Below are 26,605 nucleotides of genomic sequence, written 5' to 3'. Positions count from 1 at the left end.
GCCGTAGACAGACAGGAACAGCTTGGATAGAGAGTAGAGAGCCGTAGACAGACAGGAACAGCTTGGATAGAGAGAAGAGAGCTGTAGACAGACAGGAACAGCTTGGATAGACCCACAAAACTTTACAGTTGGCACTATGCATTGGGGCAGCTAGGGTTCTCCCGGCATCCGACAAATTGTGACGACCCTCCCGAACTGTGACGACCCTCCCGAATTGTGACGACCCTCCCGAACTGTGACGACCCTCCCGAACTGTGACGACCCTCCCGAACTGTGACGACCCTCCCGAACTGTGACGACCCTCCTGAACTGTGACGACCCTCCTGAACTGTGACGACCCTCCCGAACTGTGACGACCCTCCTGAACTGTGACGACCCTCCTGAACTGTGACGACCCTCCTGAACTGTGACGACCCTCCCACTCTGTCTGCCGAATTTCTTTCTCTTTGCTCTTGTTTTCCTTAACAGGACGTCGGTTTGGCGGAGCCGGGAGGGTCGTCAGCCACATGGGACACACCTTTCCCCCTCTCTCAGACACACTGTTGGATTTTGGTTGTGGAATTTTGTGGCTTGTTTGTTTTGGCACCTCTCAACACCCCTCATTATTACCACCTATGAACACATTCACTCACACTACTGATTACTGACTACACACACACACACACACACACACACACACACACACACACACACACACCATTGTTAATTGTATATAGTTTACTTTAGTTAATAAATATATTTTTGTTATATTCCTTATCTCCACATCGTCTCCCTCTTTGTTACGGGCTACGAGCCGGTTCGTGACAAAACCTAGATTTGTCAGTCGGACTGCCAGATGGTGAAGCGTGATTCATCACTCCAGAGAACGCGTTTTCACCGCTCCAGAGTCCAATGGCGGCGAGCTTTACACCACTCCAGCAGACGCTTGCCATTGCGCTCAATCTTATACACCTGTCAGCAACAGATGTGGCTGAAATAGCCGAATCCACTAATTTGAAGGGGTGTCCACATACTTTTGTACAGTCGTGGCCGAAAGTTTTGAGAATGACACAAATATTAATTTTCACAGTCCGCTGCCTCAGTTTGTATGATGGCAATTTTCATATACTCCACAATGTTATGAGGAGTGATCAGATGAATTGCAATTAATTGCAAAGTCCCTCTATGCCATGCAAATGAACTGAATCCCCAAAAAACATTTCCACTGCATTTCAGCCCTGCCACAAAAGGACCAGCTGACATCATGTCAGTGATTCTCTCGTTAACACAGGTGTGAGTGTTGACGAGGACAAGGCTGGAGATCCCTCTGTCATGCTGATTGAGTTCGATTAACAGACTGGAAGCTTCAAAAGGAGGGTGGTGCTTGGAATTTATTTTACCTTCATTTAACTAGGCAAGTCAGTTAAGAACAAATTCTTATTTTCAATGACAGCCTAGGAACAGTGGGTTAACTGCCTTGTTCAGGGGCAGAACGACAGATTTTTACCTTGTCAGCTCGGGGATTTGAACTTGCAACCTTTCGGTTATTAGTCCAACACTCTAACCACTAGGCTACCTTCCGCCCCAAATCATTGTTCTTCCTCTGTCAACCATTGTTACCTGCAAGGAAACACGTCCCGTCATCATCGCTGTGCAGAAAAAGGGCTTCACAGGCAAGGATATTGCTGCCACTGATATTGCAGCGAAATCAACCATTTGTCGGATCAGCAAGAACTTCAAGGAGAGCGGTTCAATTGTTGTGAAGAAGTCTTCAGGGCGCCCAAGAAAGTCCAGCAAGCGCCAGGACCGTCTCCTAAAGTTGATTCAGCTGCGGGATCGGGGCACCACCAGTACAGAGCTTGCTCAGGAATGGCAGAAGGCAGGTGTGAGTGCATCTGCACGCACAGTGAGGCGAAGACTTTTGGGGGATGGCCTGGTGTCAAGAAGGGCAGCAAAGAAGCCACTTCTCTCCAGGAAAAACACCAGGGACAGACTGATATTCTGTAAAAGGTACAGGGATTGGACTGCTGAGGACTGGGGTAAAGTCATCGTGGAACAAAACATCGATATTTTGGGTCCATGGCCAGGAAACTCCCCAGACCTTAATCCCATTGAAACTTATGGTCAATCCACAAGAGGCGGGTGGACAAACAAAACCCCACAAATTCTGACAAACTCCAAGCATTGATTATGCAAGAATGGGCTGCCATCAGTCAGGATGTGGCCCAGAAGTTAATTGACAGCATGCCAGGGCGGATTGCAGAGGTCTTGAAAAAGAAGGGTCAACACTGCAAATATTGACTCTTTGCATCAACTTCATGTAATTGTCAATAAAAGCCTTTGACACTTATGAAATGCTTGTAATTATACTTCAGTATTCCGTAGTAACATTTGACAAATATATCTAAAGACACTGAAGCAGCAAACTTTGTGGAAATTAATATTTGTGTGATTCTCAAATCTTTTGGCCACGACTGTATATATAGTGTATGTCTGATGCAGAGGGACAAGAGAGAGCCATGAGAAAACCAGTTTTGATCAGTCATGGAAATAAAAGTGCTGAAAACAAATCGTCTCCCTGTTTTAAAAAGAAGATGGAGAACAAGCTATGAAGGAAACATACTGGAGTTTGGGTGCAGGTACAGCCAACTAACACAAAAATAATATTGAGACATCGTTAAAAATTATACGACAGATCGTAAAAAATCATATCCTGATATGGAACTGTATAGATTCTCCCCCCCATCACTAATTTCTGCTGAGACACGCTGTTAAAGGGATAGCGGTTGGCTCCTTCTCCTTTTAAAGGGATAGTGGTCGGCTCCTTTTCCTTTTAAAGGGATAGTGGTCGGCTCCTTTTCCTTTTAAAGGGATAGTGGTCGGCTCCTTTTCCTTTTAAAGGGATAGTGGTCAGCTCCTTTTCCTTTTAAAGGGATAGTGGTTGGCTCCTTCTCCTTTTAAAGGGATAGTGGTCAGCTCCTTTTCCTTTTAAAGGGATAGTGGTCGGCTCCTTCTCCTTTTAAAGGGATAGTGGTTGGATCCTTCTCCTTTTAAAGGGATAGTGGTTGGATCCTTTTCCTTTTAAAGGGATAGCGGTTGGCTCCTTCTCCTTTTAAAGGGATAGTGGTCAGCTCCTTTTCCTTTTAAAGGGATAGTGGTTGGCTCCTTCTCCTTTTAAAGGGATAGCGGTTGGATCCTTCTCCTTTTAAAGGGATAGCGGTTGGCTCCTTCTCCTTTTAAAGGGATAGTGGTTGGATCCTTCTCCTTTTAAAGGGATAGTGGTCGGCTCCTTTTCCTTTTAAAGGGATAGTGGTCGGCTCCTTTTCCTTTTAAAGGGATAGTGGTTGGATCCTTTTCCTTTTAAAGGGATAGCGGTTGGATCCTTTTCCTTTTAAAGGGATAGTGGTCGGCTCCTTCTCCTTTTAAAGGGATAGTGGTTGGCTCCTTTTCCTTTTAAAGGGATAGTGGTCGGCTCGTTTTCCTTTTAAAGGGATAGTGGTTGGATCCTTTTCCTTTTAAAGGGATAGCGGTTGGCTCCTTCTCCTTTTAAAGGGATAGTGGTCAGCTCCTTTTCCTTTTAAAGGGATAGTGGTTGGCTCCTTCTCCTTTTAAAGGGATAGTGGTTGGATCCTTCTCCTTTTAAAGGGATAGTGGTCAGCTCCTTTTCCTTTTAAAGGGATAGTGGTTGGCTCCTTCTCCTTTTAAAGGGATAGTGGTTGGATCCATCTCCTTTTAAAGGGATAGTGGTCAGCTCCTTTTCCTTTTAAAGGGATAGTGGTTGGCTCCTTCTCCTTTTAAAGGGATAGTGGTCGGCTCCTTTTCCTTTTAAAGGGATAGTGGTTGGATCCTTTTCCTTTTAAAGGGATAGCGGTTGGATCCTTTTCCTTTTAAAGGGATAGTGGTCGGCTCCTTCTCCTTTTAAAGGGATAGTGGTTGGCTCCTTTTCCTTTTAAAGGGATAGTGGTCGGCTCCTTTTCCTTTTAAAGGGATAGTGGTTGGATCCTTTTCCTTTTAAAGGGATAGCGGTTGGCTCCTTCTCCTTTTAAAGGGATAGTGGTCAGCTCCTTTTCCTTTTAAAGGGATAGTGGTTGGCTCCTTCTCCTTTTAAAGGGATAGTGGTTGGATCCTTCTCCTTTTAAAGGGATAGTGGTCAGCTCCTTTTCCTTTTAAAGGGATAGTGGTTGGCTCCTTCTCCTTTTAAAGGGATAGTGGTTGGATCCTTCTCCTTTTAAAGGGATAGCGGTTGGATCCTTCTCCTTTTAAAGGGATAGCGGTTGGCTCCTTCTCCTTTTAAAGGGATAGTGGTTGGATCCTTCTCCTTTTAAAGGGATAGTGGTCGGCTCCTTTTCCTTTTAAAGGGATAGTGGTCGGCTCCTTTTCCTTTTAAAGGGATAGTGGTTGGATCCTTTTCCTTTTAAAGGGATAGCGGTTGGATCCTTTTCCTTTTAAAGGGATAGTGGTCGGCTCCTTCTCCTTTTAAAGGGATAGTGGTTGGCTCCTTTTCCTTTTAAAGGGATAGTGGTCGGCTCCTTTTCCTTTTAAAGGGATAGTGGTTGGATCCTTCTCCTTTTAAAGGGATAGTGGTTGGATCCTTCTCCTTTTAAAGGGATAGCGGTCGGCTCACAGGGTGCCATTTTGGACAAACACACTGAGGTCAACACAGCCTGTGAAACACCATGACACATTGACCACCACCACACTGACGATACATAGAGTTTGTTATAACGAGAGGAAACATCATGACACATTGACCACCACCACACTGACGATACATAGAGTTTGTTAAAACGAGAGGAAACACCATGACACATTGACCACCACCACACTGACGATACATAGAGTTTGTTAAAACGAGAGGAAACATCATGACACATTGACCACCACCACACTGACGATACATAGAGTTTGTTATAACGAGAGGAAACATCATGACACATTGACCACCACCACACTGACGATACATAGAGTTTGTTAAAACGAGAGGAAACATCAACTGAGTATTTAGAGAGCTGATTTGTTTCATTTAGCAGAGTGAATTTACAAGACTGGCCAGACATCTGGGAATCCTCCTGTGGGCTTTTAGTGTAGGACTGACTGGTAGTTGGGACTGCCAATCAAACCACACAGAGTGACTGACTGGTAGTTGGGACTGCCAATCAAACCACACAGAGTGACTGACTGGTAGTTGGGACTGCCAATCAAACCACACAGAGTGACTGACTGGTAGTTGGGACTGCCAATCAAACCACACAGAGTGACTGACTGGTAGTTGGGACTGCCAATCAAACCACACAGAGTGACTGACTGGTAGTTGGGACTGCCAATCAAACCACACAGAGTGACTGACTGGTAGTTGGGACTGCCAATCAAACCACACAGAGTGACTGACTGGTAGTTGGGACTGCCAATCAAACCACACAGAGTGACTGACTGGTAGTTGGGACTGCCAATCAAACCACACAGAGTGACTGACTGGTAGTTGGGACTGCCAATCAAACCACACAGAGTGACTGACTGGTAGTTGGGACTGCCAATCAAACCACACAGAGTGACTGACTGGTAGTTGGGACTGCCAATCAAACCACACAGAGTGACTGACTGGTAGTTGGGACTGCCAATCAAACCACACAGAGTGACTGATTGGTAGTTGGGACTGCCAATCAAACCACACAGAGTGACTGACTGGTAGTTGGGACTGCCAATCAAACCACACAGAGTGACTGACTGGTAGTTGGGACTGCCAATCAAACCACACAGAGTGACTGACTGGTAGTTGGGACTGCCAATCAAACCACACAGAGTGACTGACTGGTAGTTGGGACTGCCAATCAAACCACACAGAGTGACTGACTGGTAGTTGGGACTGCCAATCAAACCACACAGAGTGACTGACTGGTAGTTGGGACTGCCAATCAAACCACACAGAGTGACTGACTGGTAGTTGGGACTGCCAATCAAACCACACAGAGTGACTGACTGGTAGTTGGGACTGCCAATCAAACCACACAGAGTGACTGACTGGTAGTTGGGACTGCCAATCAAACCACACAGAGTGACTGACTGGTAGTTGGGACTGCCAATCAAACCACACAGAGTGACTGACTGGTAGTTGGGACTGCCAATCAAACCACACAGAGTGACTGACTGGTAGTTGGGACTGCCAATCAAACCACACAGAGTGACTGACTGGTAGTTGGGACTGCCAATCAAACCACACAGAGTGACTGATTGGTAGTTGGGACTGCCAATCAAACCACACAGAGTGACTGACTGGTAGTTGGGACTGCCAATCAAACCACACAGAGTGACTGACTGGTAGTTGGGACTGCCAATCAAACCACACAGAGTGACTGATTGGTAGTTGGGACTGCCAATCAAACCACACAGAGTGACTGACTGGTAGTTGGGACTGCCAATCAAACCACACAGAGTGACTGACTGGTAGTTGGGACTGCCAATCAAACCACACAGAGTGACTGACTGGTAGTTGGGACTGCCAATCAAACCACACAGAGTGACTGACTGGTAGTTGGGACTGCCAATCAAACCACACAGTGACTGACTGGTAGTTGGCACTGCCAATCAAACCACACAGAGTGACTGACTGGTAGTTGGGACTGCCAATCAAACCACACAGAGTGACTGACTGGTAGTTGGGACTGCCAATCAAACCACACAGAGTGACTGATTGGTAGTTGGGACTGCCAATCAAACCACACAGAGTGACTGACTGGTAGTTGGGACTGCCAATCAAACCACACAGAGTGACTGACTGGTAGTTGGGACTGCCAATCAAACCACACAGAGTGACTGACTGGTAGTTGGGACTGCCAGTCAAACCACACAGAGTGACTGACTGGTAGTTGGGACTGCCAATCAAACCACACAGAGTGACTGACTGGTAGTTGGGACTGCCAATCAAACCACACAGAGTGACTGACTGGTAGTTGGGACTGCCAATCAAACCACACAGAGTGACTGACTGGTAGTTGGGACTGCCAGTCAAACCACACAGAGTGACTGACTGGTAGTTGGGACTGCCAATCAAACCACACAGAGTGACTGACTGGTAGTTGGGACTGCCAATCAAACCACACAGAGTGACTGACTGGTAGTTGGGACTGCCAATCAAACCACACAGAGTGACTGACTGGTAGTTGGGACTGCCAATCAAACCACACAGAGTGACTGACTGGTAGTTGGGACTGCCAGTCAAACCACACAGAGTGACTGACTGGTAGTTGGGACTGCCAATCAAACCACACAGAGTGACTGACTGGTAGTTGGGACTGCCAATCAAACCACACAGAGTGACTGACTGGTAGTTGGGACTGCCAATCAAACCACACAGAGTGACTGACTGGTAGTTGGGACTGCCAATCAAACCACACAGAGTGACTGACTGGTAGTTGGGACTGCCAATCAAACCACACAGAGTGACTGACTGGTAGTTGGGACTGCCAATCAAACCACACAGAGTGACTGACTGGTAGTTGGGACTGCCAGTCAAACCACACAGAGTGACTGACTGGTAGTTGGGACTGCCAGTCAAACCACACAGAGTGACTGACTGGTAGTTGGGACTGCCAATCAAACCACTCAGAGACGGAACTCCCAGACGTCAACACAGCCAGGAGAAACATCTCAGTGGATCAACTAGCACGACTACAACCACATTTGGTAAAAACGACCTGACAAAATAAGGTTAAAGGGAAACCTTAACCAACATGTGGTGATGAAACATCCCTCTGGGCTCATGTAGCAGAGCAGGATCTGTATAACACCACCCAGCCTGAATACACAGCTTTTCAGTGGCGCCACTGCGTAAGACACTTCAGGGAGGGTGGTCACGAGTTTGTGAGGCAGACGTCCTGGGTTTGAGCCTCGCTTAAGTGACTGAATCAGGCGGAAGTGTCACGCTAAGCAAGCAGTGTGACATTCTTTACACTACATAATACAATACATCCCCTGTGGGCTGGCTGTAGGCTGGTAGCAACGGCATAGCCTGGTCCCCGATCTCACGTCTCTTCCTCGTCATGTTAGGCACGATGACACAGAGTTCTAACCCATGCTAGCAATGTCCCCAACAAACATTCAGAGAGCTGGTCAACAGACTGCCAAACTACCAGTCAGTCACCTAGTCTACATTATCCAAAGCTCATTTCAATTAGCTTCATTAGTCTACATCAACAAAATATATTTTTCACCCAGACCCTGAATGGAGCTCAGAATAACCTACATTATGAATGGAATTCAGTGTCATATCCATGGACCAGAGGAATGCATTCTGGGAAGAAAAAAAAAATGTATAGAGAATCCAAACGTGTGAGAATACATGCACAGTCACACGGAATGAAAACATGAGCTGCGTTACTAAAACGGAGAGGAGGAGTCAGTGGTTTCAGCCACGTTACCATGACGATAGGCCCACAACTATAACAGGACTTCAAATGTCCCCCCCCTCCCCTTATCAACTGTGACACAGATCTTTTCAGGGGCGTATTGACTTACATAACGGTTACATACCAAGTGAACCGCGGTGAAACCTAGCCTACATTCTAGTAAAGCACGGAGGTCAGCTTCACAGAGGAAACGCTTCTCATTACAGTCCAGCGTTGCATAGTTTCATTTCAAACACTTCTAAAAACAGGAGAGAGTCGAGACACAAGCTTCTAACGCAGGGGTTAGTCCAATCCTACCCTGGAGGTCCAGACAACCACTGACTTCCTGTTCTACCTGACCATTAACTCCACCCACCTGGTGTCCCAGGTCTAAATCCCTCACTGGAGAAAATAATAAAAACTAACATTGAAACTGGCTTCAAGGTCCAGATTTGAGGCTTCTAATGGGAAGGCCAGTTATTTTCATGACAGAGAAGGAAACAGAAAAGCAGGCAGGATGCTGAGGCCTACAGCGTGATGCAGGCAGGATGCTGAGGCAGGATGCTGAGGCCTACAGCGTGATGCAGGCAGGATGCTGAGGCAGGATGCTGAGGCCTACAGCGTGATGCAGGCAGGATGCTGAGGCCTACAGCGTGATGCAGGTAGGATGCTGAGGCCTACAGCGTGATGCAGGCAGGATGCTGAGGCCTACAGCGTGATGCAGGCAGTTTGCTGAGGCCTACAGCGTGATGCAGGTAGGATGCTGAGGCCTACAGCGTGATGCAGGCAGGATGCTGAGGCCTACAGCGTGATGCAGGCAGGGTGCTGAGGCAGGATGCTGAGGCCTACAGCGTGATGCAGGCAGGATGCTGAGGCCTACAGCGTGATGCAGGTAGGATGCTGAGGCAGGATGCTGAGGCCTACAGCGTGATGCAGGCAGGATGCTGAGGCCTACAGCGTGATGCAGGCAGGATGCTGAGGCCTACAGCGTGATGCAGGTAGGATGCTGAGGCCTACAGCGTGATGCAGGCAGGATGCTGAGGCCTACAGCGCGATGCAGGCAGGATGCTGAGGCCTACAGCGTGATGCAGGCAGGATGCTGAGGCCTACAGCGTGATGCAGGCAGGGTGCTGAGGCAGGATGCTGAGGCCTACAGCGTGATGCAGGCAGGATGCTGAGGCCTACAGCGTGATGCAGGTAGGATGCTGAGGCAGGATGCTGAGGCCTACAGCGTGATGCAGGCAGGATGCTGAGGCCTACAGCGTGATGCAGGCAGGATGCTGAGGCCTACAGCGTGATGCAGGCAGGATGCTGAGGCCTACAGCGTGATGCAGGCAGGGTACTGAGGCAGGATGCTGAGGCCTACAGCTTGATGCAGGTAGGATGCTGAGGCAGGATGCTGAGGCCTACAACGTGATGCAGGCAGGATGCTGAGGCCTACAGCGTGATGCAGGCAGGATGCTGAGGCCTACAGTGTGATGCAGGCAGGATGCTGAGGCCTACAGCGTGATGCAGGCAGGGTGCTGAGGCCTACAGCGTGATGCAGGCAGGATGCTGAGGCCTACAGCGTGATGCAGGCAGGATGCTGAGGCCTACAGCGTGATGCAGGCAGGATGCTGAGGCCTACAGCGTGATGCAGGCAGGATGCTGTGGCCTACAGCGTGATGCAGGCAGGGTGCTGAGGCCTACAGCGTGATGCAGGCAGGATGCTGAGGCAGGGTGCTGAGGCAGGATGCTGAGGCCTACAGTGTGATGCAGGCAGGATGCTGAGGCCTACAGCGTGGTGCAGGCAGGATGCTGAGGCCTACAGTGTGATGCAGGCAGGATGTTGAGGCCTACAGCGTGATGCAGGCAGGATGCTGAGGCCTACAGTGTGATGCAGGTAGGATGCTGAGGCCTACAACGTGATGCAGGCAGGGTGCTGAGGCCTACAGTGTGATGCAGGCAGGGTGCTGAGGCCTACAGTGTGATGCAGGTAGGATGCTGAGGCCTACAGCGTGATGCAGGCATGATGCTGAGGCCTACAGTGTGATGCAGTCAGGGTGCTGAGGCCTACAGCGTGATGCAGGTAGGATGCTGAGGCAGGATGCTGAGGCCTACAGCGTGATGCAGGTAGGATGCTGAGGCCTACAGCGTGATGCAGGCAGGATGCTGAGGCCTACAGTGTGATGCAGTCAGGGTGCTGAGGCCTACAGCGTGATGCAGGCAGGGTGCTGAGGCCTACAGCGTGATGCAGGCAGGATGCTGAGGCAGGATGCTGAGGCCTACAGCGTGATGCAGGCAGGATGCTGAGGCCTACAGTGTGATGCAGTCAGGGTGCTGAGGCCTACAGCGTGATGCAGGCAGGGTGCTGAGGCCTACAGCGTGATGCAGGCAGGATGCTGAGGCAGGATGCTGAGGCAGGATGCTGAGGCCTACAGCATGATGCAGGCAGGGTGCTGAGGCCTACAGCTATTTCAAATCATAAACACAACATCAGGGGAGCATGCCCACCTGTCATCACTGAGGACCACTGAGGACCATCATCATCATCATCATCATCATCCTCATCATTTTTACGTTTTTATTTTACCTTTATTTAACTAGGCAAGCCAGTTAAGAACAAATGATTATTTACGATGACGGTCTACCCAGGCCAAACCCCTAACCCGGACGACACTGGGCCAATTGTGTGCCACCCTACAGGACTCCCAATCACGGCCGGATGTGATGCAGCCTGGATTCAAACCAGGGACTGCAGTGACGACTCTTGCACTGAGATGCAGTGCCTTAGACCGCTGATGCACACTCGGGAGCCCGAGGGGGGGGGGGGGGGGGGGGGGTGGAAAGAGAAGGGTGAAGAATGAAGAGAGGTGGTAGAGGGGAGAGAGAGAGAGAGAGAGAGAGAGAGAGAGAGAGACAGAGAGGGGAGGGGAGGGGAGGGAGAGAGAAGGGAGGGAGGGAGAGGGGAGGGAGAGAGAGAGAAAGAGAGAGTGAGAGAAAGAGAGGGGAGGGAGAGAGAGAGAGAGAAGGGAGAGCGAGAGGGGAGGGGAGGGAGAGAGTGAGAGAGTGAGGGGAGGGAGAGAGAGAGAGAGGAGGGAGAGAGAGAGGGGAGGGAGAGAGTGAGAGAGAGAGGGGAGGGAGAGAGAGAGAGAGGAGGGAGAGCGAGAGGGGAGGGGAGGGAGAGAGTGAGAGAGAGAGGGGAGGGAGAGAGAGAGAGAGGAGGGAGAGAGAGAGGGGAGGGGAGGGAGAGATGTAGAAAGGAGGATCGTACTACATTCAGATCCACAGAGGAAAGGAGTCATGTAACTTTATTTTCCATTTGATATATTTTCAGGCTGATTCAGTGTTAGACATCATAAAGCAGACATTTTGCATAGTTATGTGGACATTTATGACTGGGACTGTAAATGGCCCACGGGTGGTTAGGTCCCTAATAGGGAAATGAAATCCTCATTGACTTGTTGTTTTATCTGGATATAAAATTCAGGTATAACCACCCTCGGTGAGTTCACTATAGATTCCGATAGAACCACCCTCGGTAAGGTCACTATAGATTCAGGTAGAACCACCCTCAGTGAGGTCACTATAGATTCAGGTATAACCACCCTCGGTGAGGTCACTATAGATTCAGGTAGAACAACCCTCGGTGAGGTCACTATAGATTCAGGTAGAACCACCCTCAGTGAGGTCACTATAGATTCAGGTATAACCACCCTCGGTGAGGTCACTATAGATTCAGGTAGAACCACCCTCAGTGAGGTCACTATAGATTCAGGTATAACCACCCTCGGTGAGGTCACTATAGATTCAGGTATAACCACCCTCAGTGAGGTCACTATAGATTCAGGTAGAACAACCCTCAGTGAGGTCACTATAGATTCAGGTATAACCACCCTCGGTGAGGTCACTATAGATTCAGGTGGAACCACCCTCGGTGAGTTCACTATAGATTCAGGTAGAACCACCCTCGGTGAGGTCACTATAGATTCAGGTAGAACCACCCTCGGTGAGGTCACTATAGATTCAGGTAGAACCACCCTCGGTGAGGTCACTATAGATTCAGGTATAACCACCCTCGGTGAGGTCACTATAGATTCAGGTAGAACAACCCTCGGTGAGGTCACTATAGATTCAGGTATAACCACCCTCGGTGAGGTCACTATAGATTCAGGTAGAACCACCCTCGGTGAGGTCACTATAGATTCAGGTATAACCACCCTCGGTGAGGTCACTATAGGTTCAGATAGAACCACCCCAGGTCACTATAGATTCAGGTAGAACCCCCCCCCAGGTCACTATAGATTCAGGTAGAACCCCCCCCAGGTCACTATAGATTGAGGTAGAACCCCCCCAGGTCACTATAGATTCAGGTAGAACCCCCCCAGGTCACTATAGATTCTGGTAGAACCCCCCCAGGTCACTATAGATTCAGGTAGAACCCCCCCAGGTCACTATAGATTCAGGTAGAACCCCCCCAGGTCACTATAGGTTCAGATAGAACCACCCCAGGTCACTATAGATTCAGGTAGAACCCACCCAGGTCACTATAGGTTTAGATAGAACCACCCTCGGTGAGGTCACTATAGATTCAGGTAGAACCACCCTCGGTGAGGTCACTATAGATTCAGGTAGAACCACCCTCGGTGAGGTCACTATAGATTCAGGTAGAACCACCCTCGGTGAGGTCACTATAGATTCAGGTAGAACAACCCTCGGTGAGGTCACTATAGATTCAGGTATAACCACCCTCGGTGAGGTCACTATAGATTCAGGTAGAACCACCCTCAGTGAGGTCACTATAGATTCAGGTAGAACCCCCCCAGGTCACTATAGATTGAGGTAGAACCCCCCCAGGTCACTATAGATTCAGGTAGAACCCCCCCAGGTCACTATAGATTCTGGTAGAACCCCCCCAGGTCACTATAGATTCAGGTAGAACCCCCCCAGGTCACTATAGATTCAGGTAGAACCCCCCCAGGTCACTATAGGTTCAGATAGAACCACCCCAGGTCACTATAGATTCAGGTAGAACCCACCCAGGTCACTATAGGTTTAGATAGAACCACCCTCGGTGAGGTCACTATAGGTTCAGATAGAACCACCCCAGGTCACTATAGATTCAGGTAGAACACCCCCAGGTCACCATAGATTCGCAGGTCCACCCCAGGTCGTGTAGTAGTAGAGAGAACAGTCTATGACTTGGGTGGCTGGGGTACATTTTTATGGCCTTCCTTTGACACCGCCTGGTATAGAAATCCTGGATGGTAGGGAGCTCGACCACAGAGATGTACTGGGCCGTACGCACTAAGCTCTGTAGCGCCTTGCGGTCAGATGCCAAGCATTTGCCATACCAAGTGGTGATGCAGCCAGTCAAGATGCTCTCAATGGGGCAGCTGTAGAACTTTTTGAGGATGAGGGCCCATGACAAATGTTTTCAGCCTCTTGAGGGGGAAGAGGCGTTGTCGTGCCCTCTTCACGACCATGATAGATCCTTAGTGATGTTGACACTGAGGAACTTGAAGCTCTCGACCTGCTCCACAACAGCCCTGTCGATGTGGATGGGTGCGTGCTCGGCCCTCCTTTTCCTGTAGTCCACTTTCAGCTCCTCTGTCTTACTGACATTGAGGGAGAGGTTGTTGTCCTGGCACCACACGGCCAAGTCTCTGACCTCCTCCCTATAGGCTGTCTCATCGTTGTCTGTGATCAGGCCTACCACCTTAGTGTCGTCTGCAAACGTAATGAAGGTGTTGGAATCGTGAGTGGCCACGACTCCGCATTCAACAACATATCACAAAACTCATCACTAAGTTAAGGACCCTGGGACTAAATACCTCCCTATGCTACTGGATCCTGGACTTCCTAACCGGCCGCCCGCAGGTGGAAAGGGTAGGCAACAACACATCCGCCATGTTGATCTTCAACACGGGGGCCCCGCAGGGGTGCGTGCTTAGTCCCCTCCTGTACTCGCTGTTCACTCATGACTGCACGGCCAGGCACGACTCAAACACCAAGTTTGCCGATGACACACAGTGGTATGCCTGATCACCAACAACGATGAGACAGCCTATAGGGAGATCAGAGACCTGGCTGTGTGGTGCCAGGACAACAACCTCTCCCTCAACGTGATCAAGACAAAGGAGATGATTGTGGACTACAGGAAAAGGAGGACCGAGCACGCCCCTATTCTCATCAACGGGGCTGTAGTGCAGCAGGTTGAGAGCTTCAAGTTCCTAGGTGTCCACATCACCAACAAACTATCATGGTCCTGTTATAGTGTGGACACTATATAAATAATGACATGGTTATTATTGGCATTAACCGTGACCTTTCCCCTTTGATGATGTCATCACCAAGAGTGAGTTCTGTGCAATGTGATTCTACCACCGGTTGAGTGGGCTATATAGTTCTGTTATATTTGTACCGTTTGTACCTGGCAATACACCTTTAGGTTTGGGTTGAAAGTAAAGGAAAGTAATATCGAAATGCGTGTGGGCATTCCTTGTCAAGTTACTACACCTTTTTGGCGACGAGGATAAAACTTTATCAACGTGTACAGGGCGAGGTGCTAGCTAGCTATGAAACAGTGGAGGTAGTCAGATAGCTAGCTTAATGAGCGACGGAGAGCAGGTGCCGCTAGACGGAAACGCCGACGGGGACAATCAGCAGCAAGTGAAAATCGCTAACGAGGATCAAGGACAAGTTGGCGTTATAATGGCAATGTTTGGGACTATCACTGAGTTTGTGGAAGAGAACGAGGACTGGACGGAATGTGTGGAAAGGTTGGGACACTTTTTCTTGGCAAATGGAATCATAGATGAGGCTAAACAGCGCTCTATTCTCTTGAGTGTGTGTGGGGCTAAAACCTACAAGCTAATGAGGTATTTGGCTACACCACGGAGACCGTGAGAAATTCCTTTTGGGGATCTAGTTGCTCTCGTTCAGACTCACCACAATCCAAAGCCGTCAGTGATTGTCCAGAGGTTCAAGTTTAACTGCCATTTTCGGGAAACAGGTCAGTCTGTTGCTAACTTTGTTGCTGAATTACGTGAACTCTCTGAACATTGTGAGTTTGGGGCTATGTTAGAGGACATGCTCCGTGACAGATTAGTCTGTGGCATTAATGAGGACAGCATACAGCGCAGGTTGCTGGGTGAAGCCACACTGACTTTCAAGAGAGCATTGGAACTATCTCAAGGGATGGAGATGGCCGCTAGTAATGTGAAAAATATTCAAAAGGCCAACAGTGAAAGTTGTGCAGTGCATCAGGTGACAAAAGAGGTGGCAGGAAAAAGGGGAAAAGCAGTGGAATGTTTCAGATGTGGAGGGACACATTATGGTAACAACTGTAAGTTCATGGAGACTGTCTGTCACAATTGCAACAAAAAGGGACATTTAGCAAAAAAATGCAGGGGTCCTAGGAGCAAGCCAGAGGGTGGGCGGACTGGGCTGGGCAAGTTCACAGCACCAAAGCCTCAGTCAGCAGCGCACCACCTAGAGAGCACAGAAGAGGAGGAAGAGCATTGTTCCTACAACATGTTTAATGTGAGGGAGCCGCGCGCAGAGCCTATCTATGCTACAGTGGAGGTAGATGGAAAGCAGATGAGGATGGAGGTTGACACGGGGGCCTCTGCCTCTGTCATAAGTGAGGAGACCTACAAACAAATCTGGGGCTCAAGACAGGTTTCAGCCCTCACACCGGCAGGGATCAGACTGCGTACGTACACCGGGGAGACCATAACATTGCTGGGGGCTCTAGAGGTGGACATTGCATACAACAGCCAGGAAGCGAGAGCACGGCTCCTGGTGGTGAAAGGGAAGGGGCCTAGTTTACTAGGGCGTGACTGGCTAAACAAAATACAACTGAACTGGGGTGAGATAAAACACACCCGAGTGACTGAGGATGTCATTCAAAAATACCCAGAGATTTTCAAAGATGAACTGGGCACACTTCAGGGCACTGCAGTTAAGCTGTTCGTGGATCCTCATGCCGAGCCTCGCTTTTTCAAGCCCAGGACAGTGCCTTACGCCATGAAAAAGAAAGTGGAAGATGAGTTGGAGCGGCTGCAGGAAGCAAACGTCATTTCTCCCGTTCAGTTCTCCCGCTGGGCAGCTCCTATCGTTCCCGTTCTGAAAAGTGACGGCACGGTGCGTATATGTGGGGACTACAAACTCACCATCAACAGGGCCTCTAAGCTAGACGCTAACCCGCTGCCGCGGGTGGAGGACTTGTTCGCGACACTGGCAGGAGGCCAGACGTTCTCAAAGCTTGACATGAGTCACGCCTACCAACAGCTCCTCCTGGACGAGGACTCAAAGGAGTATGTAACAGTGAACACGCACAAAGGCTTGTTCAGGTACAACCGCTTGGTTTTCGGAGTGGCGTCCAGCCCAGCCATTTTCCAGAGGACAATGGACAATCTGCTGCAGGGGATCCCTCATGTAGCAGTGTACCTGGATGACATCCTGGTTACAGGGGAGACGGAGGAGGAGCACCTCCACCATCTGGACCAGGTGTTAAAGAGATTCTCTGAGGCAGGGCTGCGCCTGAAGCGTAGCAAGTGCACATTCCAAGCACAGAGTGTGACATACCTAGGTCACAAGATCACAGCGCAGGGTCTGTGTCCTGTGGAGGACAAGGTCAGGGCAATCAAGGATGCTCCAAACCCCAAGAATGGGTCAGAGCTCAGGTCGTTCCTGGGCATGGTGAACTACTATGGTAAGTTCCTCCCGGAGCTGTCAACAGTGTTGGCTCCACTTTATCAGTTGCTCCACAAAGACTGTAAATGGAAGTGGGGGCCAGCACAAGAGAAAGCTTTCAAGGAAGTGAAAGCACTACTACAATCAGCACAACTTCTGGTTCATTTTGACCAACTCAAAGAGATCATCCTGTCATGTGACGCCTCACCTTATGGCGTCGGGGCAGTACTCTCTCATCAGATGGAGGACGGGTCAGAGAGACCCATTGGATTCGCATCACGTACGCTGACGAGTGCTGAGAAGGGTTATTCACAGTTAGACAATGAAGGTCTGGCCATAGTCTTTGCTGTGAAACGCTTCCATCAGTACCTCTACGGTCGTCATTTCACCATATGCACTGACCACAAACCACTGATGAGCCTTTTTAGTGAATCAAGATGCATTCCGCCCATGGCTTCAGCAAGGTTACAGCGCTGGGCCCTGACACTGTCAGCTTACCAGTACACGATAGTGTATAGAGCGGGGAAGGACAATGCAAATGCAGACGCGCTCAGCCGTCTCCCGCTACCAGAGATGCCTGCCACAACTGTGGTGCCTCCCGAGACAATTTTCCTAATGGAGAGATTGTCAAACTCACCTGTGAATGCCAAACAGATCAAACAGTGGACAGACCAGGATCCTATCCTGTCCCAAGTGAAAAGATTCCTGATGCAGGGTTGGCCTCCTGTCATAGAGGATGATGGACTAAGACCTTATGCAAAGCGCAAAACTGAGCTGAGTGTGCAGGATGGCTGCATACTCTGGGGGTCCAGAGTGGTTGTTCCACCCCCTGGCCGTGCACAAGTCATGGATGAGGTCCATGAGGCTCACCCGGGTGCCTCCCGGATGAAAAGTTTAGCCAGATCTTACATCTGGTGGCCTAACATGGATCAGGAGGTAGAAGACAAAGTTAAATCATGTTCTGAGTGCCAGATCAACCAGAAGATGTCACCGCCCGCGCCACTACATCTGTGGGAGTGGCCTGACCGCCCATGGTCCAGGCTGCATATAGATTTTGCAGGCCCTTTCATGGGTCACATGTTCCTTGTCATGGTGGACGCACACTCCAAGTGGCTGGAGGCGCACATCATGAGCAGGTCGCTCCTACCAGGTGGCGTGGCGAGAATCTGTCTCCGCACCACGTGCTCTAACCACTGGTGTCCCCCAGGGCTCTGTTCTTGGCCCACTCCTATTCTCGCTATACACTAAGTCACTTGGCTCTGTCATATCCTCACATGGTCTCTCATATCATTGCTATGCAGATGACACACAATTAATCTTCTCCTTTCCCCCTTCTGACAATCAGGTGGCGAATCGCATCTCTGCATGTCTGGCAGACATATCAGTGTGGATGACGGATCACCACCTCAAGCTGAACCTCGGCAAGACGGAGCTGCTCTTCCTCCCGGGGAAGGACTGCCCGTTCCATGATCTCGCCATCACGGTTGACAACTCCCTTGTGTCCTCCTCCCAGAGTGCTAAGAGCCTTGGCGTGACCCTGGACAACACCCTGTCGTTCTCCACCAACATCAAGGCGGTGACCCGATCCTGTAGGTTCATGCTCTACAACATTCGCAGAGTACGACCCTGCCTCACACAGGAAGCGGCGCAGGTCCTAATCCAGGCACTTGTCATCTCCCGTCTGGATTATTGCAACTCGCTGTTGGCTGGGCTCCCTGCCTGTGCCATTAAACCCCTACAACTCCTCCAGAACGCCGCAGCCCGTCTGGTGTTCAACCTTCCCAAGTTCTCTCACGTCACCCCGCTCCTCCGCTCTCTCCACTGGCTTCCAGTCGAAGCTCGCATCCGCTACAAGACCATGGTGCTTGCCTACGGAGCTGTGAGGGGAACGGCACCTCCGTACCTTCAGGCTCTGATCAGGCCCTACACCCAAACAAGGGCACTCCGTTCATCCACCTCTGGCCTGCTCGCCTCCCTACCTCTGAGGAAGCACAGTTCCCGCTCAGCCCAGTCAAAACTGTTCGCTGCTCTGGCACCCCAATGGTGGAACAAGCTCCCTCACGACGCCAGGACAGCGGAGTCAATCACCACCTTCCGGAGACACCTGAAACCCCACCTCTTCAAGGAATACCTGGGATAGGATAAAGTAATCCTTCTAACCCCCCCCTTAAAAGATTTAGATGCACTATTGTAAAGTGGTTGTTCCACTGGATATTATAAGGTGAATGCACCAATTTGTAAGTCGCTCTGGATAAGAGCGTCTGCTAAATGACTTAAATGTAAATGTAAACATCACAGCGACCACAACCATCGAAAAGCTTCGGCAGGTGTTTTCAACCCATGGTCTGCCGGACTCTCTGGTGTCCGACAACGCAACAACGTTTACCTGTGACTTGTTCCAAGAATTCATGAGGAGAAATGGGATCCGCCATGTCCGCAGCGCCCCGTTTCACCCGGCCTCAAACGGCTTAGCGGAGCGGGCTGTGCAGACACTGAAAGAGGGGCTCAAAAGGATGACTGGGGGAACCATCACAACTAAGCTCTCTCGGTTCTTGTTCCAGTACCGCATCACGCCACAAACAACAACAGGACAGGCTCCAGCGGTGATGTTAATGGGCAGAAGGCCAAAAGCTCACCTGGATCTACTGCGTCCGAACATCAGAGCACGAGTGGAACGGAAGCAGAAGAAACAAAAAGAGAGACATGACCACCACGCGAGGGAGAGACAGTTAAAACCCAATGACACTGTTTACATCCCAACTTCACAAGCAGCCAACGCTGGTTGCCAGGTATCATTCTGAGTCAGAGTGGTCCCGTCTCTTTTGTGGTCAAACTGACTGATGGCCGAGTCATGCGCAGACACCAGGACCATCTCCGCCTGCGCTATGACAAAGACAAGACCATGTTTTCAGACGGAACAGCTGTGGATGGTAGCTCCACTGGGACATGCCTTACCTGTGTCTCGTAGCACACCAGGAGTACTGCGCAGATCACAGCGTAGTCACAAGCCTTCTGAAATACTAACTCTGTAGTTGAGACTGAGAGACTCGTGGTGTTAGTGTTTGTTTGGAGCAGCAGACCTAGTTGAAAAGAAATAAGGACTGTCATTTTATTGTTGTTGTTTTGGTTACATTTACGGTAACACCAGCAGAAGTTCTACAGTGTGGTGTAGTAAAGAGAAGAAAACTCTGATGTTGTTTACTTGTCAATCTTATGTTTTCCTTACAGGGGGGATTTAAATTGAAGGGGGAGAAGTGTTATAGTGTGGACACTATATAAATAATGACATGGTTATTATTGGCATTAACCGTGACCTTTCCCCTTTGATGATGTCATCACCAAGAGTGAATTCTGTGCAATGTGATTCTACCACCGGTTGAGTGGGCTATATAGTTCTGTTATATTTGTACCGTTTGTACCTGGCAATACACCTTTAGGTTTGGGTTGAAAGTAAAGGAAAGTAATATCGAAATGCGTGTGGGCATTCCTTGTCAAGTTACTACAGTCCAAACATAGTCGTGAAGAAGGCACGACAAAGCCTATTCCCCTCAGGAGACTGAAAAGATTTGGCATGGGTCCTCAGATCCTCAAAAGGTTTTACAGCTGCACCATCGAGAGCATCCTGACTGGTTGCATCACTGCCTGATATGGCAACTGCTCGGCGTCCGACCGCAAGGCACTACAGAGGGTAGTGCAAACGGCCCAGTACATCACTGGGGCCAAGCTTCCTGCCATCCAGGACCTGGCGGTGTCAGGAAGGCCCTAAAAATTGTCAGACTTCAGCCACCCTAGTCATAAACTGTTCTCTCTGCTACCGCACGGCAAGCGGTACCGGAGAGCCAAGTCTAGGTCCCAAAGGCTTCTTAACAGCTTCAATCCCCCAAGCCATAAGACTCATGAACAGCTGATCAAAGGGCTACCCAGACCCCTATTTTACGCTGCTGCTACTCTCTGTTTATTATCTATGTACATATTACCTCAATTACCTCGACTAACCTGTGCCCCCGCATATTGACTCTGTACTGGTAACCTCTGTATATTGCCTCTGCCGTATAATTGTTACTTTTATTTTCAATTTTTTACTTAACACTTTTTTTTCTTAAAGGATTGTTGGTTAGGGGCTTGTAAGGAAGCATTTCACCTGTTGTATTCGGCGCATGTGACAAATAAAATTTGATTTGAACAGGCGCACTAGGCTTGTTCAGAAGACAGGTTGTAGTTTTTAATGCCCTAATATCAGGAGCTGGCGGCCAGAAAGTTTGATTAAACAATCCAGAGACTGAAACAGATAAATCAAATTACTTAGAATTAAGGAGAACAAATCTATATACAATCCTGAAATGAGCTATAACTGTCAAATGTAAAACAAAGCTTCAAACGATGTTACAAGTGAACCCTGAATACAGAAAAATGAACGGTGAATTCACGGGGTTTGACAAGTCAATGAGAAGTAAAATATGTCTTCCTTATGTTGTTAATTTAGTCGAAATCTAAAGGCACAACCTAGATTCTTAAATAGTTAAACATATTATTACTCTAATCTCGTGAAAGTGACTAACTGACACGTTTTTCATTTTCGGTCAACAACAACTTTATGTTGAAGGAATGTGTTTGATTTTGACGTGCTGCACATGCGCAGTTCGCTGCGAGACGACCGGTAAACCCGATAACTTGTTTCTACGCATGCGCATAGCTAACCGTATAACCTGTTTCTACGCATGCGCATAGACAACTGTATAACCTGTTTCTACGCATGCGCATAGCTAACCGACGTCGCCATGACATCGCTTACAATAGTGACCGGGGATTTCTATTGGACAAGCAGTGTTATGCCTTATCTTCATCCAGCACCGTCTATGCTGTGTCTGTCAAGCCCCATCTTTTAATAGAAGAGCTGCTGGAAGAGCTGCTGGAAGAGCTGCTGGCCTACTGACATTCACTGTATTGAACTGGTTGTTGAACTCTGCTCGCTTGGATCAAGAGGGATACATGTATTCTCTGGTCCATTTCATACTAATATACATTGTTAGATAACTATTTGATTTCCTCCGGCGTTCAACAGAACATAATGCTTGACATGGACAAGCCACACCAGACCAGATGCTGATTGAGCAGGAATACACAGCTAACTCAAGTGATGATGCTCGGGCATCTTCTGACTCTTTTGCAAAAGACGTATCATCTTGTATTATAATTGTAATATATGATCATTTCTTAACATTGTTGGCTGGTTTTATCGGCTAAGTTGCCTAACCACGCCAAGACATGTGAAGTGTTGTCTTCTAGCTGCCCTGTGTGTCGTGGTGTGTGTGCAAGGTAATGCGCTGGTTATTTGTCCAGCTTGTTGTCCAGACTTGGTAGCTAGAGTATGAGAGTCAAGTGAGCAACATGTAGCCAGCCTTCTAGCTAGTTGCTAGTCAGTCAGGCTAGCTACATACCTTGATCGGTAGTTAGCTGTCTGGATAGCAACCCGTTATATAAATCTTGCCTGCCTCTTATCGATGTAAAAACTAAACAGGTGGACGTGTTGCACCAGGTGTAATATTTTCACTTACCTTTGCCTTTTCGAGCGGGGTGAATCTCAAGTCATGCACAAAGGGGTTCCTAAATGGTGGAGCGAGTTCCTTATTCCCATCTCCTTCCCCAGGACACCGTCTGATGGTCGGGAACCTCATCCTCAACGAACCCGAGAGGATGGAACCTGTATCGGAAAAGCGACAGCAGCGAATCTGTTCTTATGTAAATCTCCACAATGTTGTTTTCGTGTCTGTGTCTAGCTAATTCCGGTACAGGTTATTATCTTCGTTCCCAAGAGGCTGGAGGATTAGCCAAGGATCATGTATTTGAAGTCGGGCGCTAGCTTCCCTCGTACGCAGTACTGATGTTGGACCTAGAATGCCTAACTGGAGTACCCCTTCCTGGCTGCTTCTTCACAACGCATGCGCCTAGTAGTCCAAGTAGAAATCACTTTACTTACTCAACATAAACATATACATTTCAGTCATTTAGCAGACGCTCTTATCCGGTGCGATTTACACTAGTAAGTCCATATATCTTTGTACTGGTCCCCCGTGGGAATCGAACCCACATCTCTGGCGTTGTAAGTGCCATATGCAACCAACTAAGCCACACGTGTTCTCAAATTGTTGCTGTATTTATAACACGTTTATAAACTGTTAAATGTTTGCAGAGTTTATAAGACATAATAATGCATGTAATGTTTATATTTGTCCTGTTACACACAGTCTATAATATAAATGTTTTTTCGTTGTTGTTTTGCATATACGAACTCCCCCTGAGACACTCGCAGCGAGGAGGGTCACAGCCAGGGTCCCCGTTGTCGAGGCTACCTGCCGCCTCAATATTGGTCGGGAATTGTGTAATTCGTTATTATGGTGCTTGTGTGTTTATTTATTTTGTATTATTGATTAAATGCATTGGTGTTTCAGTCCTTGGTATTTATTCATCAGTAATTTGCACATAGCACGTTTTGTCCAGTGCCATATAATAAGTGTTTAAAATCAACACACTAGGTCTAAATGTAGTCTGTGACGTGGTACATTTCTTCACTTGGGAATCAAACACTCTACTAATCGAATAATCTAAGAGCTGAATGTATCAATATTGCAGATTTTTTGCTCAGGATGCAATTTATGCAAATCATGAAGCATTGTAGCAGGCAAATTATTTTCTCTAACAGTAGAGATGGGAAACCTGTCCTTTTGGTTTTGCAGCCATGGCAACAGGTGACTTTCTCATTGACCCTCTTCTGCAGACTGCTAATGCAGTAGCAGCAGTACAGTATGTTTTTGCATGCTGTAGGCCTACATAGCAAATGCGCAATCATTAAGCATCAGTACTGATTTAAAGGCCCAGTGCTGTCAAAAACGTCATAATCCTGTGTTTTTATATAGACCGCATGTATAAAATATTAAGTCACCTGCTAACATAGACTGACCAGGTGAATCCAGGGGATGTTGTTCGTAATGTTTTTTACAGTCAGTGTATATTTTCACACTGAGGTTGGAATAATATTGTGAAAATGATGATAATGCCCATTTAGTGTAAGACCTGTTTGAAAATACCCCTCCACCCCCACTCAGACCACACCCAGACAGTTCAGATAAAATCTTGTTTGAGAAATTGCTCTTTGCTAAGAAGCTATTTTTGTTTCTTTTTGACCATTTTCATTTGTAAACAATCACAGTAAGGTACTTTTTGTTTTTTACCCAGAAATGATTTGATATTGAGATAAAAACGGCTGCATTGGACCTTTAAGTCTTGGGTTGATTCCCAAATCGCACCCTATCCCCTATATAGTGCACTACTTTGGTCCAGGGATGATAGTGCACTACTTTGGTCCAGGGCCCTAGGGGATAGGGTGCCATTTGGTACTCGATCCCAGCAAGCTATCCTTTCATTCGATGGTGATGAAGATAACCATTGAAGAAGTTCGCCTTACTCACAAGGCAATCCTTCTAAAATTCTGTTTGGATTAGCCTACTGTTCCTTTGGAAAAACATATATTATTCAAAATGTTGAATGTGTTCGTTTTGATACTCAAATGAAATGAATTAGTATTCAACTTTCAGCAGGTTAGATACACCTAGAATCCAAGGAAGAAGGAAGGAAGCCTATGTCTATTATTACTACAGGTTAGACGTTGGCTTCTTGCGCAGTGGGGCTGGAGTGGGTTTTATTTTGGGATGGACAGAATCAATAGAGAACAGCCTCAGGTCTGAAGAGATCAGTTCCTCAGATGGTTGCCTGGCTCTCCGTGTGTGTGTGTGTGTGTGTGTGTGTGTGTGTGTGTGTGTGTGTGTGTGTGTGTGTGTCTGTGTGTGTGTGTGTCTGTGTGTGTGTGTGTGTGTGCCGGTGTGGGGGGCTGAGTGTGTGGGCCGTGTGTGTGTGTGGGGCGTGTCGTGCTGTGTGTGTGTCGTGTGTGTGTGTGTGTGTGTGTGTGTGTGTGTGTGTGTGTGTGTGTGTGTGTGTGTGTGTGTGTGTGTGTGTGTGTGTGTGTTGGAGTTGCACCACTACTCTATAGCTGACAACTGGTCCTACAGCTGTTGTATTTAAAGGATGAAGTGAAATGCCAGACCTGTGAAATGAGTTACCATAATGTCTCACAGTGATTTATGCTCATTTGACAACACTGATATAATTTCTGAGATGAAATGAGACATCATGACAATTACACTACACTAGCGTACATAGTTAAAGATATTTCGAGAGAGTGGACGATCTGTTCATTGTAATATGGTACGGTTCAAGAATGACATAATAATCATTTGGATAGTTTGGTGTAGTATTTGGTAGGCATATATTATTACTGAACAATTTCAACAATTTTTACAGAGTTACGGTTCATATAAGGAAATCAGTCCATTTAAATTAATTCATTAAGCTCTAATCTATCGATTTCACTTGACTGGGCAGGGTCACAGCCATGGGTGGGCCTGCATAGGCCCACCCACTTGGGAACCAGACAATCTGAATGACTTTTTTTCCCCACAAAAGGGATTTATTACAGACAAAAATACTCCTCAGTTTCATCAGCTGTTCTGGTGGCTGGTCTCAGACGATCCCGCAGTTGAAGAAGCCGGATGTGGAGGTCCTGGGCTGGCGTAGTTACACATGGTCTGTGGTTGTGAGAAATTAACATTAAATTCTCTGGCAATAGCACTGGTGGACATTCCTGCAGTCAGCATGCCAATTGCACACTCCCATAAAACTTGAGACATCTGTGGCATTGTGTTGTGTGACGGAACTGCACATTTTAGAGTGGCCTTTTATTGTCCCTGTTTTATTGTCCCAGGGACAAGGTGCACCTGTGTAATGATCATGCTGTTTAATCAACTTCTTGATATGCCACACCTGTCAGGTGGACGGATTATCTTGGCAAAGGAGAAATGCTCAGGGATGTAAAGAAATGTGTGCACAAAATTGGAGAGAAAACATTTTGGGGATATTTTACGTCAGGTCATGAAACATGGGACCAACACTTTACATGTTGCGTGTATATTTTTGTTCAGTATAGTTGGACTCTGTATCAGTGTCTTTGAATGGTGCAGAACCCCCCCCCCCCCCCCCCTCCTCCAAAAAAAACCTGAAACGTTATTTTCTTAGTATTTCATATTCACTGATCTCAATCCATGCATTTTTTCTTTGAGTTTTTAAAAATCAGTGTTCAAATCTATTTTTATACTACCTATCAGCCTGTGGTTCAAGTGCACACCATTATAAAAGCGGTGTGCATTTAGAGTGACTTCTAGAACGATCTAGAATATAGAAGAACAAACGCTCCAAAAATCCCATCTCAACTCAATGCTGCCATCTCGTGGTATGTTTTATAAACTGCAGAAAATAGGCTCACGCAAAAAAAATTGACATATTTTTCATATTTTGTGGTTGTTTGGGATTTGTGGTTCAGTTAGTTTGTGGTATTTTGTGGTTGTTTGACATTGATTAATGTATTGATTGAGTGGACTGTGCCTGCCTTGGATTGCCCAGAAGATCAAAGGTAGCATCACCAGTCCTTGGCTAACCAGCTTTCATGTCTGTAATTT

General features: G+C 47.9%; 1 protein-coding gene across 2 annotated transcripts in view; it reads right to left on the bottom strand.

Annotated features, from left to right (window-relative positions):
* Positions 1-22,936, bottom strand: part of LOC106597556 (lysophosphatidylcholine acyltransferase 1) — a 119,934-nt gene extending 96,998 nt beyond the window's left edge. For both annotated transcript variants that reach the window (XM_082959117.1, XM_082959118.1), the window contains exon 1: positions 22,595-22,936. In XM_082959117.1, the coding sequence (XP_082815243.1) occupies positions 22,595-22,714 (120 nt within the window). In that variant the 5' untranslated portion in view covers positions 22,715-22,936. The remainder of the gene's footprint in view (positions 1-22,594) is intronic.
* Between the last annotated feature and the right edge of the window lie 3,669 nt (positions 22,937-26,605).

Source organism: Salmo salar, chromosome 02, assembly GCF_965601325.2.
Source record: "Salmo salar chromosome 02, fSalSal1, whole genome shotgun sequence".
In the NCBI taxonomy this organism is placed as follows: domain Eukaryota; kingdom Metazoa; phylum Chordata; class Actinopteri; order Salmoniformes; family Salmonidae; genus Salmo; species Salmo salar.
This window is presented reverse-complemented; position numbering and strand designations above follow the sequence as displayed.